This window comes from Mucor velutinosus (genome assembly GCF_035048745.1).
Source record: "Mucor velutinosus strain NIH1002 chromosome Unknown tig00001564, whole genome shotgun sequence".
Classification (NCBI taxonomy): domain Eukaryota; kingdom Fungi; phylum Mucoromycota; class Mucoromycetes; order Mucorales; family Mucoraceae; genus Mucor; species Mucor velutinosus.
In genome coordinates, this window is record NW_027041906.1 from 1079074 (window position 1) to 1094873 (window position 15800).

The 15800-nt window shown below is 41.6% G+C and overlaps 5 protein-coding genes across 5 annotated transcripts; 4 read left to right on the top strand and 1 right to left on the bottom strand.

Annotated features, from left to right (window-relative positions):
- Positions 1–4285: 4285 nt before the first annotated feature.
- ATC70_010624 (uncharacterized protein) lies at positions 4286–5548 on the top strand (the record flags this gene model as incomplete). Its single annotated transcript, XM_064829836.1, has 4 exons — positions 4286–4358; positions 4414–5013; positions 5070–5368; positions 5438–5548. The coding sequence occupies 4 exons, from the start codon at positions 4286–4288 to the stop codon at positions 5546–5548; spliced, it is 1083 nt and encodes a 360-aa protein (XP_064682338.1).
- Positions 5549–6062: 514 nt separating this feature from the next.
- VPS45 (vacuolar protein sorting-associated protein 45) lies at positions 6063–8967 on the top strand (the record flags this gene model as incomplete). The annotated part of the gene is made up of 9 exons (XM_064829837.1): positions 6063–6137; positions 6196–6262; positions 6317–7338; positions 7393–7773; positions 7830–7907; positions 7958–8203; positions 8264–8491; positions 8549–8584; positions 8638–8967. The coding sequence occupies 9 exons, from the start codon at positions 6063–6065 to the stop codon at positions 8965–8967; spliced, it is 2463 nt and encodes an 820-aa protein (XP_064682339.1).
- A 484-nt stretch (positions 8968–9451) lies between these two features.
- On the bottom strand, positions 9452–11062 carry STE11 (ATP binding; the record flags this gene model as incomplete). The annotated part of the gene is made up of 5 exons (XM_064829838.1): positions 9452–10539; positions 10599–10723; positions 10778–10845; positions 10899–10939; positions 11035–11062. 5 exons carry the CDS (start codon positions 11060–11062, stop codon positions 9452–9454), a joined length of 1350 nt encoding a protein of 449 aa, XP_064682340.1.
- A 1645-nt stretch (positions 11063–12707) lies between these two features.
- On the top strand, positions 12708–13907 carry ATC70_010627 (uncharacterized protein; the record flags this gene model as incomplete). The annotated part of the gene is made up of 1 exon (XM_064829839.1): positions 12708–13907. One exon carries the CDS (start codon positions 12708–12710, stop codon positions 13905–13907), a length of 1200 nt encoding a protein of 399 aa, XP_064682341.1.
- A 500-nt stretch (positions 13908–14407) lies between these two features.
- ATC70_010628 (uncharacterized protein) lies at positions 14408–15790 on the top strand (the record flags this gene model as incomplete). Its single annotated transcript, XM_064829840.1, has 2 exons — positions 14408–15298; positions 15353–15790. 2 exons carry the CDS (start codon positions 14408–14410, stop codon positions 15788–15790), a joined length of 1329 nt encoding a protein of 442 aa, XP_064682342.1.
- Between the last annotated feature and the right edge of the window lie 10 nt (positions 15791–15800).

Here is a 15800-nt window from a genome sequence, read left to right on the forward strand (position 1 = left end):
GCCGTATCTCGCCGTGAAGCTAGACTTAAAGTCTATCCACGACATTAAACATGTTGAGGATATAGGTCATCTCTGAGAGGCAAATGTATATATTATACTACGTTGTATAATACAGGAGAAGATTTGAGAACGAGCAGAGATGCGTAGTATATTGAGATTTCTTTATTCAAACAGTACAAAGGAACATGAGTGGTGCCCTCAAATCGCTGATCTATATCCTGGTTCTTAGAGTGTGGTAGCCTATGACCTTTCGTCCCTGAAAGTGGGTTTCAATTTTGACAAATGTTCTTCCGTCAAAGCTGAAGTGAACTAGACTAGATTCCCATCATAAACAAAACCCAAAATAAATGTCATCTCAATCAAACCAGGCTACCATCAGCAGATAGGCATGCATAATAATAGTATTTGCATGATGATAGCAAGGGTTAAATGCTCTAAAATAAGAGATGACAGATACTAAAGTAAATGTCAAGGGTATTGTAATGTGTTGTAACATAAATATACCTAAAAAGGATACAGGCTCAACAATAAAGAGCTATTCTTTACGCATGATTCAAAAACCATATATTGAAATACCGTTCTTGATCCATCAGATCAACAACTAAATGACCCAACAAAAATATATAAAGTAATGGAATCACTGGCAACTACTAAACTGCTGCCAGATAAGAGATATAAACCAAATAATATAAATAGAGACGTAGAATATACATTTTATTGCACATTATCCTAATTTCAAATAAAGAAGGATTTTAACAGTATTCTACCTGCTTTTTTAACCCCCTTTTTACTGCAAAAGCTACTATTATGAAAGACATCATTCTATTCTGGATTTTCATTGCTGTTCGTTCCTGACTGGTGATCTATGAGCTTTCATGCAGCACATCTTCGTTAACTGGTTCAAGGCTTATACAATTATCCCGTATTCAAGATCAAGGTCCTATTGCTGCAGCACTGTCAAATAACTATAAATACCTTCTTCGAAATTTACACTAGTCTTAATCCTCTTTCAATCTATAATAAAGATATTCTGTTTTAATTGTATTTCCTCTGTCTATATTACGTTATTCTAAACAGTAGTAAATAACACACAACGCACGTAGATTAGCAGCTCCATCATTTCTTATTAAAGACAAGAGGTATCTGAGATGAAAGAGAATGAGGCAGAGAAGCCTGATAATGCGATGGCTAAACTGGGATTCCAAGTATAGGATAGCAATATTGCAGCAGCTGTAGAACTGGACAATTTCACTGATAAAGGTAAAGATGACACAGGTGATGCCTCAAGAAAGCGAATCCAAAGTCAGGTATTATAGCTATTGTGCACAGCACGCTATTCGAAAACTAGGGTAAGACCATTTCTCCAGCCAATTTCGAGGTGTTTTGCAAAGATTTGACTGATGTAGAGATAGAAACATGTCTGATAATTTGCAATATGATTATATCTTACGTGCCTTCTAAGATCAACTGGTTCTTCCTGCTGCCATACCGTTGCCTTTGGTAATGATAGTCAATGAACTCCTTCGATTGGCAAGCTACAGTAAGTTCGCTGTGTTGATTTCTCCTTCGACGATGCCTGGCAGCCCGAGCTTATTTCAGTACAGAACCGAGGCACACTTGTCAATTAGCTTCGTATATCCCATCATCGTCACAACATTTAGGAGTCGCAATGATGTCCCCCACTGGTAAATGAATATATCAATTGGGTCTTGATTTTTGCATTGATTTATTAAAATTTTGTTCTGCAATACCACCGTTTACGCTTCGGATGACTCTTTACCTTCGTTTCGTTTTGGTGAGAGCCAACCTGCGCAGCGGCAGCTCGCGCTACTGATTACCCTCGCGTATCTTATCAAAATACTGCTACTTTCATTTTGACTCTCTACTTACACAGGAAGCCCCTTCATATTGTCTGTGGATCTGATTCTTATGTGTTGCCCTACATCCATATATACGTAGCTACTTCACATACGGGCAAGCAGCATACTGGTATTCCCACTTTTTAGTCCTTAGTGTCCCTAATACAGCAAAATATGAGTGCATTTGAGCTGCGTTTTCTCGCGTTCAAGGGAGTTTTAGATTGCCAGAATAGGACCAAACAGTTGCTCTCATCTGGCAGTTACTTTATGACACTTTTGCTCAACTTTTTGGGGACCAAAAAAAAACATGGTCAAAAATCGACCAAAAGGCATGAGGTATCCCTCATGGTTTTCGTCGAAATCAAACGATTGCGTTTTTGACCTTGATAATGAAGACTCTTACTATGGTATATATTACATCAAAATGTTTCTATCGATCCAATGCAACCCCTAAAATCATTTTTGTGTAATCTTGATATGTAAAATTTCGACTTTTTGGCCTGAAACCTCTTTTGACATTCTCGTAAATTGTTCGATAAGTTTATCCAAAGCATCCATCTTACTTGGTACCATTGGATGCGCCTTGAAAAGCACTACGAAAAATATCAAGGAAGCATTTTTTTGTAGGGGAGTCGAGTTCCAGGTTTTATTTAAAGTCCTTAAAATGTCATACTAAGGGAAAGAAAAGACTGTTGGTGGACCCAATGTTTGCAATGATGGGGAATAAGATATATAATGAACTAAGTTGGGAAAGAAATCTACTACTAATCAGGTGCGACATCTAGAGCCAATACAATTATGCGAATCGTCAAAATATGGATACTGGATAAAAGAACATTCACCAAACGAGGGCATCAGTACGACCGTAAATAATTAATTAAAATGCGTTCACTGGGATTTGAACCGGGATCCTCCCGTTGGCATACGGGAGTTTCTACCACTTCGCCCTACCACCAGGGACGCAAATTAAGGGTGCATAGGATGATCATCATATTTTTATAATCGAATCCGGCAAAATAGATCAACCAAGTCGAAAACTTTTCAAATTCTGGCCAATCTGGAGTAGACCAGGTGTCTGAGTTGAAATTAATTTTGACAGTTGGTGGGGCCAGCTAGCAAACTCAATGCCCTTGCCATCATGAAGGCAATACAGTAACAGATGCTTTTGAAGCGTATGGAACGTAGGTGGCAAATTATATAGCACTGTCAATATGACTCAACCTTTGTCTTTGAAGAGATGAAGCCAGACAACACCAACAACAGCAAGCTACTTGTTAGAGACTTGCACAGACTGGGTATTTTCATGAACGTACAGATGTCAATCGGGTTTCAAGTAGCTGCTAAGTTTACTAAACAAACTCTGTCATTTCACTTTTTTAATTTCTTTCATCTCAAGGCTCTGGCATCAAGTTTTACGGTATGGAGTTGTCTCCCTGCGGTATTCACAAGTTTGCAGAGCTGTCCTCTACAAACATCCCAGGAAATCTCGCTGACCTGCAATCAAATTTGAACATGCAATCTTATCAATGCCCCGCCCTATCAAATAAAGCGCTTGATGAGAGACTCATGAGATGAAAAAGTAGACAGAAGAAGGATGATGTTGTGTATTTACGCCAAGGCTGCAACCCCTACCCACCTCTCTATCATTATGTATGCCATCAGTTAATATCATCACAATTGAAATATGTACAGTTACAGCAGCTTTTGTCTCAAGGCAATAATTCAGGGAATTTGGAGATGACCACTTTTTGTACACATATCATCTACAGCAATTAAAGTTCAAGATAACAGCATATCTGCTGGCTAGTGCTAGGACATCAGATGACGAAGTGTGCTCCATCATGTTCATGGTGTTTTCAAATGTAAGATCAAAGATTTCATCAGATATGCTGTTGTAAATCAGGAATGCACCTGGATGCCGGCGAAGCGTTCTCCACTAACGACACCACATTGAAGATTTGCCACTCTGCAAAAACTAAAAGTAGACATATAGAGCAAAAGAATTCATTTTTCTTCGTGGTGTTACTCCAAATGCATATTTAAAATGCATTGTCCGTTTCCGTCTTGATCTTCTGATGATGGGATTCCTGCCTAATAATTTCTCTGCTAAAATAAAGGAAAAGAGCCACAATTTTACCGAATCAATGGATGGTTTCTCCTATTAGAAATGTGCATTAAAAATTTTTATACATAAATTTCGTATGCTATGTGGAATATAGGGGAGAGGGCGAGAGGAAAGGAGGTTGTGAGATGAGTGAGCATGATATTTTAAAGAAATTTTTGATTGTGGCGCCGTCACAAAAATTTCCATGGAAAGCCAGCATTGCCATGATGTTTAATTGAGGATGCCCATTTAAAAAGGAAAAAAAGCTGGTGTTCCATTTGCTCTCTATCTCTCTTTATACTTTTTATTCATAAACAACAGCATGGAAACAACTGACAGTAATCTGAATGGCTGGCTGGGTGTCCTCTTATCGTCGTCAGCTTGTGTCGCTGGAGGTAAGCCATGTGTTGTTAACAAATGTAAGGTGCTCTCCTATTGACATGAATTAAGCTTCCATCGTATTTGTGGACAAGTTTTGTCGCATATCCTTGCTAGATAATAGAGCCTTTATGGCATCCTCTATGTCACTTGCCTCGGGTGTTTTGCTTTTCTCGTCACTATCGATCCTGTTCCCACAAGCGCAAAAGAGATTAGACAACGATGCCTTGCTGTATTCATGCTATTTCGGCGGTGCTACCTTTACACTTTTTCTGACAAAGCTCATCCATCATTTGATGCCGGACGCCATTCATGCTTGTGGCGATGCATCTGAGAGCTGCCATCATGCAGAAGATAACCATGGTCACCACCATGATCACCATGTCTCACCACAAGAAAGACGCAAATTGAATGATCATCCATGCGACGTCGAATACGGTACAATCCGCTCCAGTGAATCTCATTTTCGATTTCATCATGATGATCTTGTCCATAGCAACGGACCCTTAAATCATAGAGACCACCAAGGCGATGACACGGTCAGTGAATGTCCTAGCACTCAGCATCACAATCATCACGAATCAGTGGAGCAAACTGTCAGCAATGATCCTGGACACTACTATAGCATTGGAATCCAGACTGCTATTGCCATTTGTGTTCATAAATTTCCTGGTAAGTGCATGTACATTGGTTGCTCCAAGAAAAGCGGAAGCTTACTGTCCCTTTAGAGGGTCTTATTATGTTTGTGTCTAGCAAAGCCTCTGCTGCGCTTGGTTTGAGCGTTGGTATCGCCATGTCGATTCATAATTTGACTGAAGGTTTCATGATTGCTTTGCCCTTGTATTACGCTACACGATCACGTACTACTGCTTTCACCTATGCTGCCATTATGGGTGGATTCTCTCAGCCATTAGGTGCACTCATTGGGTTATTCTTGATTCAAAACATCTCTAAACAAAGCGAAAATCTTTTGTTTGGTATTGTATTTGGTTGTGTAAGCGGAATGATGTCCCTTATAACCATTCAGGTATGTTGTTCATGATGGTTGTTGTTTGATAAGGGACTGATATACTGACATTTATCGTCTATTAAACAGAGCATGTTGCCACAAGCAATCAGGGCTGATTCTCACCAACATTATGTGCTCATGTTTTTCTTTTTGGGAATATTCTTGGTGGGCCTTTCTTCAGTACTTGAAGCCCTGTAATGCGGGATTCTTTTCTTGCTTCATTTGTAAATATTAATACTATATCCTAGCCCTTTGCATTTATTTTTTTCTTTTCTAATTGATATCCCTATAAGTGAAATAGAATAAATTACGTATTTATGCACGATTTGAATGGAGCACTAAATTCAAACCACTAAACTAATGCACTGCTAATGTAAGCGAGAAGGATGGAATCGAAAACATGCACAGGCATGGATGCCATCGGTTGAAAGGGTCAAGGCTTTGTACCGGACGGTTCTGCTTGAAAGACGAGAAGAATCATGGTAGAAAAGATCTACATGCAAACCCTTCAAAACAGCAACATCCTCTTGACCAATGGCATCAGCACTAAAGATGGCAGCTCATCTGTGATGTGCAGATGCGTTCATGTGGTACTAGACAACCTATATCTGGACAAATAATCTTATTCTCTTAACTACTGAATGTTGCAGCAAGCCTTTTTTTTTTTTTTCTTTCTCTCTTTCATCATTTCGTACATATTATACCCTCCCTGATGACAGCCGCTATAAAGCAAGTGCCCAAACTGAATAGAAGAAATTCGCCATCACTACCGCCTGGCACATTACGAGTGAGTAGCACACAAAGTGTTCACGAAAAGCAGTGATTGACTCACACACTTGATGTAGATAACAATCAATAGCTGTTTCCTTAATTCGCCTGTGAAGCGTCCCTATGTCACTGTTACCCTTGGAGGTATGACTCAACGCCTGTTTGTAGTATTGGTGGCTCTAATCGACTTTCCACTAGATCAATATCACAAAACGTCCGTTTCCGAGTACTCGCAAGGATCATGGAACGAGGGATTCGAGCTCAAAGTGACCTACCACAATCAATTGTTCGATACCATCCAACTTGATTTATACGACAGCAATAGTTTCTTTCTAGACAAGCACGTTGGCAGAGCAGAGATTCGACTTAAAAACCTGGAGGGCATGCCAGAGATCTTTACAAGCTATTATGAAGTGCTGGAGAAAAAATTATCCCTTGGTGCTACTTCACAAGTGAGCCGTAAAGCATTAATGACATCAGGTGTAGGTGCTATCCAAGCTGAGATTGCATATCACTACCGTTTCACAAAGGAACAGCCATCCGTCTCGATGGAGAGAACTATGTCTGTCGATTTCTCGGAAATGAACTGGCTCATAGATCAGCAAAAAAGAGCCATGTCCTCCACATCGATTGACAATATAGACACTACACATGACGATAAAAACGAGGATGAGGAACTAGACGAGGAGTTTCAGAAGCAGTTGAAAAGCCAGCGAAATAATGAGGATATCAGATTTAAAAAGTTTGAGCAGAACAAGGACAACAATGGAAAGGACGATGCAACAGAGGACTATCCAGATGACAGTGATAGCAATGATGAAAGACAGGCCGAGATACTGTCGTCAAACAAAATGCCTCTGTCCTATTCGGTATCGCGAGCAAGCAGCACCATTAGCATACATACTACAACAACATTAACGGAAGAAACCAATGCGAAATCCAACAGCAAAGCAGAGGAAGGAGGAGGAGGAGGAGGTGGTGGTGGTGGTGGTGGTGGTATTCTGGAGACAGTGTCTTCGTTCTTTGGTTATACAACAAGCAGCAATATCAAATCTGTCCAAAAGGAGCAGCCACAGCCATCGAAATCTGGAAGCAGCCTCATTGATACAGAAGACGATACGCTCAAATCGTTCCCCATCTTGGACACCATCGGCTCCTGGACCATGGCAAAAGAAACCAACCAAGTGTTTCGTGCTATTGGTAAACTGCTGGTAGCTTTTGTAAGTGCACGAATATAAATCGATTTGTACGATGTGCACTGAAACGTAACATAGGGCCAAGGGTTTGAACTATCCAATTTGCAGATATTGTCTGGATTCAACGTAGTGGAAAAGTTTTACAGCGATCTGCCACGAGAGAGAACATGGGATCTAGTAGAGGATGTCTCTGAAATAGAGATGGCTTCCTACATGTGGAGGTATGCCATGGCTTCCTATGGTTGGAAAGGCCTGAACTTTATTGGCAAAGGCAATGGTATCTTTTCAGACGCTGTACGATCCCAATCGGATGCCTTGTCCATTATTGAGCATCTGGAGATACCGAAGGAAGACTTGCTGGCTTATGAATTTAGAACAAATGCAGCGTTTAGACCAAGCTATTTTATCGCTAGAGACAGAAAATTGAATGCCATTGTATTAAGTATTCGAGGCACTATGGTAAGCATGTTTCTGACGCCAATTTGTGTTTAAGAGTATTAATACCTATGACGCAGAGCACCTTTGATACAATGACAGACCTGGTGTGTGAATATGAGCCTTGGAAGGGCGGTCTTGTTCATAAAGGAATGAAGGTAAGCACGGGCTATCAGTGATGAATGCATTCCTTAACAACATGCAATAGTCTTCGGCAACATGGTTCTTTCGACATATCGCACCCAAACTCATAGCCTATGTCAACAAGCATTCTACAACCTCACTGTACATTGTCGGCCATAGTCTCGGTGCCTCTACAAGTGCTATTTTGACCATCATGTTGCAGGACTATATCAAAGAGTTCAGACAGGGCAAAGACGGCGACTTTTCAATCTATAGTATCGGCTATGCTCCTGCCTGTGGTTTGAGCCTTAATTTAGCAAACAAATACAAGGTTTGTAGACACGGTATAAGAAGTGATCTTATGAGTAAATCAGACTAACACGCAGTTCAGGACCAAATTCAATCCATTGTTTTTGCAGATGACTTTGTCAGCAAGTTGAGTTATGGATCCATGATGGACGTCAAAGAGCTGATCATTGCTGGTGCTGAAGCGGCAAAGAATATAGGGCTGGGCCAGCTTATTTGGGCAGGTGAACTAGACAACAAAGCATGGAAAGCAGCTTTTGAAAGAGTGGCAGAGTGTCGCAAAAAGTGCCTCGAAACCATGTCCAATCCAAGGGTATGTCATTGATCCAAGAAGATGCTGTAGACATATCACTGACCTTACTTTTATTAGTTGTATGTTGCTGGTACTGTTTATCAATTCTGGCTGGTAAGTACAGCACCGTAGATTGTATTCATCAGCTCTTCTGACCACAAATACAGGACCCTATTCCCAAAAATGAATCCCGCATTGTCATTGAAAGAACTACACCTGAAAAAGTATCTACAGAGCTCATTCTTCGCATGTCCATCCTTTTGGATCATTTGCCTACCAATTTCGATGTAGCCTTTAGAAGAGCAATGGAGTCATTCGCCAAGAACGACGATACAAAAGACGAGGAGAATAATGTCAGTTTGGAGAGTGGTGATGGTAAAGAGGAGCAAACAGCGGATCAACAAGTATACGATTCTGTTGCAGAAGCTGGCCTAAAAGGAACTACCACCAGAGGTGGAGGAGAAGGCCATGTTCTCGGTGGAGAACATGGCCGTTAGATCATGGCTTATTTGTATATATTCACTAGCCCTATTAAAAGTATTATAAGCAATTTGAACAGGACGACAATTTTAAATTTTGACAGTGAGTTTTGTAATTCTTACCAATTTGCATTTTTGAGAAGGACCAATTGAATGCAAAAATGATGTCTGTCCGAATACAGATCCATTAGAGCCATGCATTAGGTAGTACTTGGTCAATCAAGAGAATCTTGGGTATGTAATGGATCATTTAGATAATTATGATGATGGCATTCTATTCTTATCGCCGGTGGTTTGAAATACCTTTTTCGATGCCTATCCTTGATGTGATTGCCACTAAATTCAAGGCTACTCTTTTGATAATAACGCAACATCAGATCGAGAGCATTACCACGTTCTATTATACAGTACACACATTTCGCAAAGATTTATATAGAAATAATTGATGGTAGTAGAATGAAATAATATGTATATGGTGTAATGAAAGAGAGAACAAGATAGCCTAATATTCTTCATTCTCTTCCATCTCAGAATCACCCAAAGAATCAAGGCCAACCTCCTCATAATCCTTTTCGAGGGCGGCCAGATCTTCACGGGCCTCTGAGAATTCACCTTCCTCCATACCCTCACCCACATACCAATGAACAAAGGCACGCTTAGCATACATCAAATCAAACTTATGGTCAAGACGAGCCCAAGCTTCGGCGATAGCGGTAGTGTTGGACAACATACAAACAGCACGTTGGACAGTAGCAAGATCGCCACCAGGGACATTAGTGGGTGGTTGGTTGTTGATACCCACCTTGAAACCAGTAGGACACCAATCGACAAACTGAATGGATCTCTTGGTTTTGATAGCAGAGATAGCGGCGTTGGTATCCTTGGGCACAACATCACCACGGTACAACAAACAACAGGCCATATATTTGCCATTGCGAGGATCACACTTGACCATTTGGTTGTTGGGTTCAAAACAAGCAGAGGTAATCTCAGGTACAGACATTTGCTCGTGGTAGGCCTTGGCAGCAGAGATGATGGGAGCGTAGGTTACCAATGGGAAATGAATTCTAGGATAAGGCACCAAATTGGTTTGGAACTCGTTCAAATCAACATTGAGAGAGCCGTCAAAACGCAAAGAAGCAGTGATGGATGAAACCACTTGAGCGATCAAGCGATTCAAGTTGGAATAAGTAGGTCTTTCGATATCCAAATTGCGGCGACAGATGTCGTAGATGGCTTCATTGTCTACCATGAAAGAGACATCAGAGTGCTCCAATGTAGTGTGTGTGGTCAAAATAGAGTTGTATGGCTCAACAACAGAGGTAGAAAGCTGGGGTGCTGGGTACACTGAGAATTCGAGCTTGGACTTTTTGCCGTAATCAACAGATAGACGCTCCATCAATAGAGCCCCGAAACCTGAGCCAGTACCACCACCGAACGAGTGGAAGACCAAAAAGCCTTGAAGACCAGAACAGTTATCAGCCAACTTGCGAATGCGATCCAATACATTGTCAACCATCTCCTTTCCAACAGTGTAATGACCACGGGCATAATTGTTTGCAGCATCCTCTTTTCCGCTGATCAATTGCTCTTTGTGTGTATGCGATATTATTATCAGCCGTTAAAAACATATCCTACGTTGCACTTACCAGGATGGAAAAGTTCACGATAAGCACCCGTGCGAGTTTCATCAATGACAGAAGGTTCCAAATCCACCATGACAGTACGAGGGACATGCTTACCACCTTCAGTCTCTGAGAAGAAAGTCTCAAATCTGTGCTGGAGGTGAGTGCGTGGTATCATCCCTCTAAAACGAAAATATACTTACGAACGATCATTGATATGTGTTCCTTCGGGAAAACGGCCATCAGGCAAGATGCCGTGTTCATGACAGTACTGCAATGAACATTGAATACACTACTGCATCGCATTGAAGAGTAACCACTTACCAGCTCCCAACAAGCGTTACCAATCTGGACACCTGCTTGGCCTGAAAAAAAAAAAAAAAAAAAAAAAAAAAAAAAAAAGGATTTTCCTTGTCAATCCTCTATCCTTTTTCTACCATTTTCCCTGCATAAAGCTTACCAACATGAAGCGAAATAACCTCTCTCATCTTGTAATATGTCGATTTCGATCTAGTGTAGAGGTGTTTGTAAGAGTTGACTTTTGGTGAAAGCTAAGGTACCAAAACACTCGCAAAAAAAAAAAAATTGTAAACAAAAAGGGAAAAAGGGAAAAAAAAATGTCTGTGATCCCCAATTAAATTGAGAGGGGGGGGGGGAAACTCATCTCGCTCACGCCAGAAACAACGCATTCTATTGCGACACAACGTTCATGACAACGAGTCACCAGAAACGACATTGGCAACGGATTCTTTGTCTGATATACTCACGAATGGGTCAGCAAGGCATGCTTCAGTGGGTGGCAATCTCTTTTATGCAAGTGTATTTTCTATTGTTTGAACAATAGGGAAAGTGTAACATTGAATAAAGTTGTGTGCTGTGCGTGGTAGCTCTGAACAACAAGCCTTAAATCGGCATTCCAAAGCAAATCAAGGAGATGGATCATCATCGCACCATCAGCCTTTTTTGTACATTGCCTGCTGTGCTTGGGTGATCGCTGTCCAAATGAGATTGCGCTTTTTGCAATACGGACATCATTCTCCTGGGACCACGCAGAAACAGAAAGATAAGCATGCTGCTGGAAACGCCCTGGTCACTGAAAAGAGGACCTCTTTCTACATCACTTGTTAATCACACCAAAGCAAGCCTTTTTTTTAGCGATGATATATCAAAATGTTGCAATGTTTGGTGCTAATATCTCTCTTGTAGGCCCTCGCTAAGTTCTGAGGATAAGAACACATGGTCAGCCTCGCCTAGCGCTTGGTTCCTAACGCAAAAACAATCTGTCGCGTTGTTCATCTCGAGAACGACGTGCATTTTTCTGGTGGTTTTAATATCAAAATGACTACAGTTGGCCAACGCAGCACTATCACGAGGAAATTAGTGTAGAGGTGATATAGAATATTTGCACTCGGTCAGAATGGTGAAATTTTTGCTTCAACGTGTTGACGTGAAAGTAGTAGATGCATATCAATGTCGCGCTCATTACTGTACCTTATAAAGATTTCAGTGTCATTTAAATGGACAAACATGTAATACACCCTTCGATAATGAATAGTCAACACTTTTGCCAAATCTTTACGACAACCTACTAAAGAATAGCGTTCATATCTCAAACAGCCTAATTTCATTTATGAGCGTGCTTGGATTCGAGCCACATAACAGGATTAGATTGCTTGCATGATGAAGGTAAATGTATCAGCGACCCTTAGGATAGGCTAAACGACGGATCTGCCAGTCTTTGTTGGGTAAATGAACTAGAGAGCCCCTTTGATTCGACAATCTGTAAAGCACGAGACAGTTGACATTCTGCCAGGTGGACAATAGCCAACCCAATGTCCCATTTAAGGTACTTTGAATAGAGTTTCAAGTGTCCGCAAATACAACACAAAACGTGACCCAAACTGGGCCCAATCAAATGTAAACTTGTGAGAGCATGTGTAGATGTTTACCTAAACGAGGGACAATATATCCATGCTATTTCTTTCTAAATGATCATTGGTAATGATATGTTTAACCCCTTAGGTATTTATATACGATAATCACACGTATTTATTTGCCCATCTACTTTTCGTCTCTTCGCTTCGCTTCTTCCTCTTCTTCTGCATCTATCACAAGCACCGTCCATTTACCCTCATGTCAACATCACCTACTGCATCCCTAAATAACAAGAGAAAAAGCTCTGTCAGCGAGAACGAAAAGACGGATCAAATGCCCAAACGTCAAGCAACTGAAGCATCATCCGTGCCTGTATCAACAGCAGCGTCAGCAGCAACAGTGCCTCCACCATTAGTAGCTCTTCCACCACCATTAATGCAATATCCAAACGGCCAATTCGTATCTGTCGTCCATCATCCACACCAGCAGCCCTACTACCACATGTATCATCCACAACAACCCATCTATTACCCCATAAGCCCTCAACAACATCCATTCCTAAGCCCTACCATGCCGCCCATGCCAGAGACATCTTCAGCAACAGCAGGCAAGAAGTCATCTACTCCACGCATCCTTCCCAAAAGCTCTGAATCACCGGGCATGTATCCTCAACAGCAACCACAGCAATCACCCATGTCATCATTCTACCATCCATACAGCATACAAATGTCACCCACCTTGATGCCATCACCTTACGTTTCCAGCCGACAAAACTCTATATCGAGTTCGCCTGGACTTGGACCGAGCCATGTTGGTACCATCAACACAACAAGTGCAGCAGCCACTACAGCAGATCAGAGAGAAAAAGCCAGAAAAGTATCGCACAGTGCCATTGAACGAAGAAGACGAGAGCGCATCAATGATAAAATCCTGCAACTGAAACAGCTGATACCGTCTTGCGTCGAACAAGACAACCTTCACAAAATGTCCATTCTACAAAGCGCCATTGATTACATTTCTTATCTCAAAGAGATTGTCAAGAAACTAGACGAAAAGAGTGGAGGCGATGAGCTGCTCAAGGGAGACCATCTCAAGGTCAAGATGCAGAAATCGATGCTGCCCAAGGAAGTAGAGCCATTTACAAATCAGTTTTCTGTTCATCAGAATAAGCCAACAACAACATCAACAAAAACGCAGGAATTAGATAAGGAAAGACGACGATCTGATCTTGTTGTTGTGGAACATCAGAAAGGCTTAAAGCCAATGGATATCATTAAATCTGGCACATCTATCATTTCTACTGGTACAACCCCTTTAACTCCTCCACAGGAGCCACAGCAAGAGAGTACAAACCCTGCTAGTTTTGAGCCTACCGTCAGCAGCAGAAGCACGGCATCGTCATTGTCATTTTCCTCAGATGAGTCCAAGCATATGAGCTTGCAGAATATTTTATGTTGAAATCTTCTATTTATCTGAATAATAAAAAAAAAAGCATATCTGTATTAAGCATATCGTGATGTCTACTACTACTACTACTACCCCGCATTTCTCTACCACCGGAATAATTCAGACATCTGTAAGCATAATGAGCCTATTCCATCATTTACAATGCCCTTCCCAATCAGGTGCTATTACATAAACCAAGTGTGTTGAATGAAAATGGCCCTGTCGGATCTGATATATGCCACCTGGATCCAAGCTCATAACACCGTATGCGATGCGTGTATCACTATCTTCCATTAAGTCCTGTAGGTATTCTTAAATTTCTCGTATGATACGTCAGGGCCTCTATTGCGGTCAACAGGAAATAAATTCATGCTGTATCGGTTTGTCAAATCGCATAATGGGGGGTATTCTGGATTCCCACGACCTGTTGAATCCGAGTGATTTGTATATAAACAAGCTGAAAAGTGTTATAGCGTGCGTCTCTTCTTTATCTTTCTACAATTATTTCAATCATGTCCGCCACCAACGATTACGAGTATCAAGAAGGATTTGGTAACCACTTTTCATCGGAGGCATTGAAAGACGCACTTCCAAAAGGTCAAAATACCCCACAAAAGTGTCCTTACAACTTGTATGCCGAACAGCTGTCAGGAACAGCATTCACAGTGCCTCGTACACACAACCAAAGAAGCTGGCTCTACCGTATTCGCCCATCTGTCGTCCATACACCATTCGCTCGTAACAAAACCGTCAATGATTTATTGGTGTCCAAATTTGGCGGGGAAGACATCCTGATCACACCTACTCAGATCCGTTGGAGTCCATTTGATTTGCCTGCTGCTGGAGACAAGGTCAACTTTGTGCAAGGCCTCAAATCACTGGCTGGTGCGGGTGATCCAGCATGTCGCAGTGGCCTCGGTATCCACATCTACGCTGCAAACACAGATATGGGTAAAACTGCATTCTACAACTCGGATGGCGATTTCCTAATCGTGCCTCAACAAGGTGTCTTGGATATCTTTACAGAATTTGGTAAAATGAAGGTGGCTCCCAACGAGATTGCTGTTATTCAGAGAGGCGTTCGCTATAGTGTAAGTCTTCCCGATGGTGATTCTCGAGGTTATGTCTTGGAGGTATTCGGTGCCCATTTTGAGCTGCCCGATTTGGGGCCCATCGGTGCCAATGGCCTTGCCAATCCCAGAGATTTCTTGACACCCAAGGCTGCTTTCGAGGAGGAAAACAACGTAGATTGGGAGATTGTGACCAAATTCAATGGCCAAATGTTTAGTGCAAAGCAAAAGCACACGCCGTTTGATGTGGTTGCATGGCACGGCAATTATGCTCCTTACAAGTATAATTTGGCCAATTTCTGTGTTATCAACAGCGTTTCGTTTGACCATATTGTAAGTTGCTAGTGTGACAACCAAGAACCTTCAAACTCATGCTTGTGTATATAGGATCCTTCCATCTTTACAGTGTTGACAGCGAAATCTGATACACCTGGTGTTGCAGTGGCTGATTTCGTTATCTTCCCTCCTCGTTGGGCTGTTACTGAAAAGACATTCCGTCCACCTTATTTCCATCGCAACTGCATGTCTGAATTCATGGGCTTGATCACTGGCGACTATGATGGCAAATCTGATGGCTTCTCTCCAGGCGGTGGCTCTCTTCACAATGCAATGACACCTCATGGACCTGATGCCGCCGTCTTTGAAGGAGCATCCAAAGCAGAGTTGAAGCCAGTGTATGTGGGTGAAAACAACCAAGCCTTCATGTTTGAAACAAGTTTTATGCTTTCCCTCACGCCTTGGGGCCTCGAGACCTGCGGTAAAGTGCAAGAAAACTACTACAAGGCTTGGGAGAAGCTTGAGAATAAATTCAACGGCCAAATTTAAAGAAAATAAA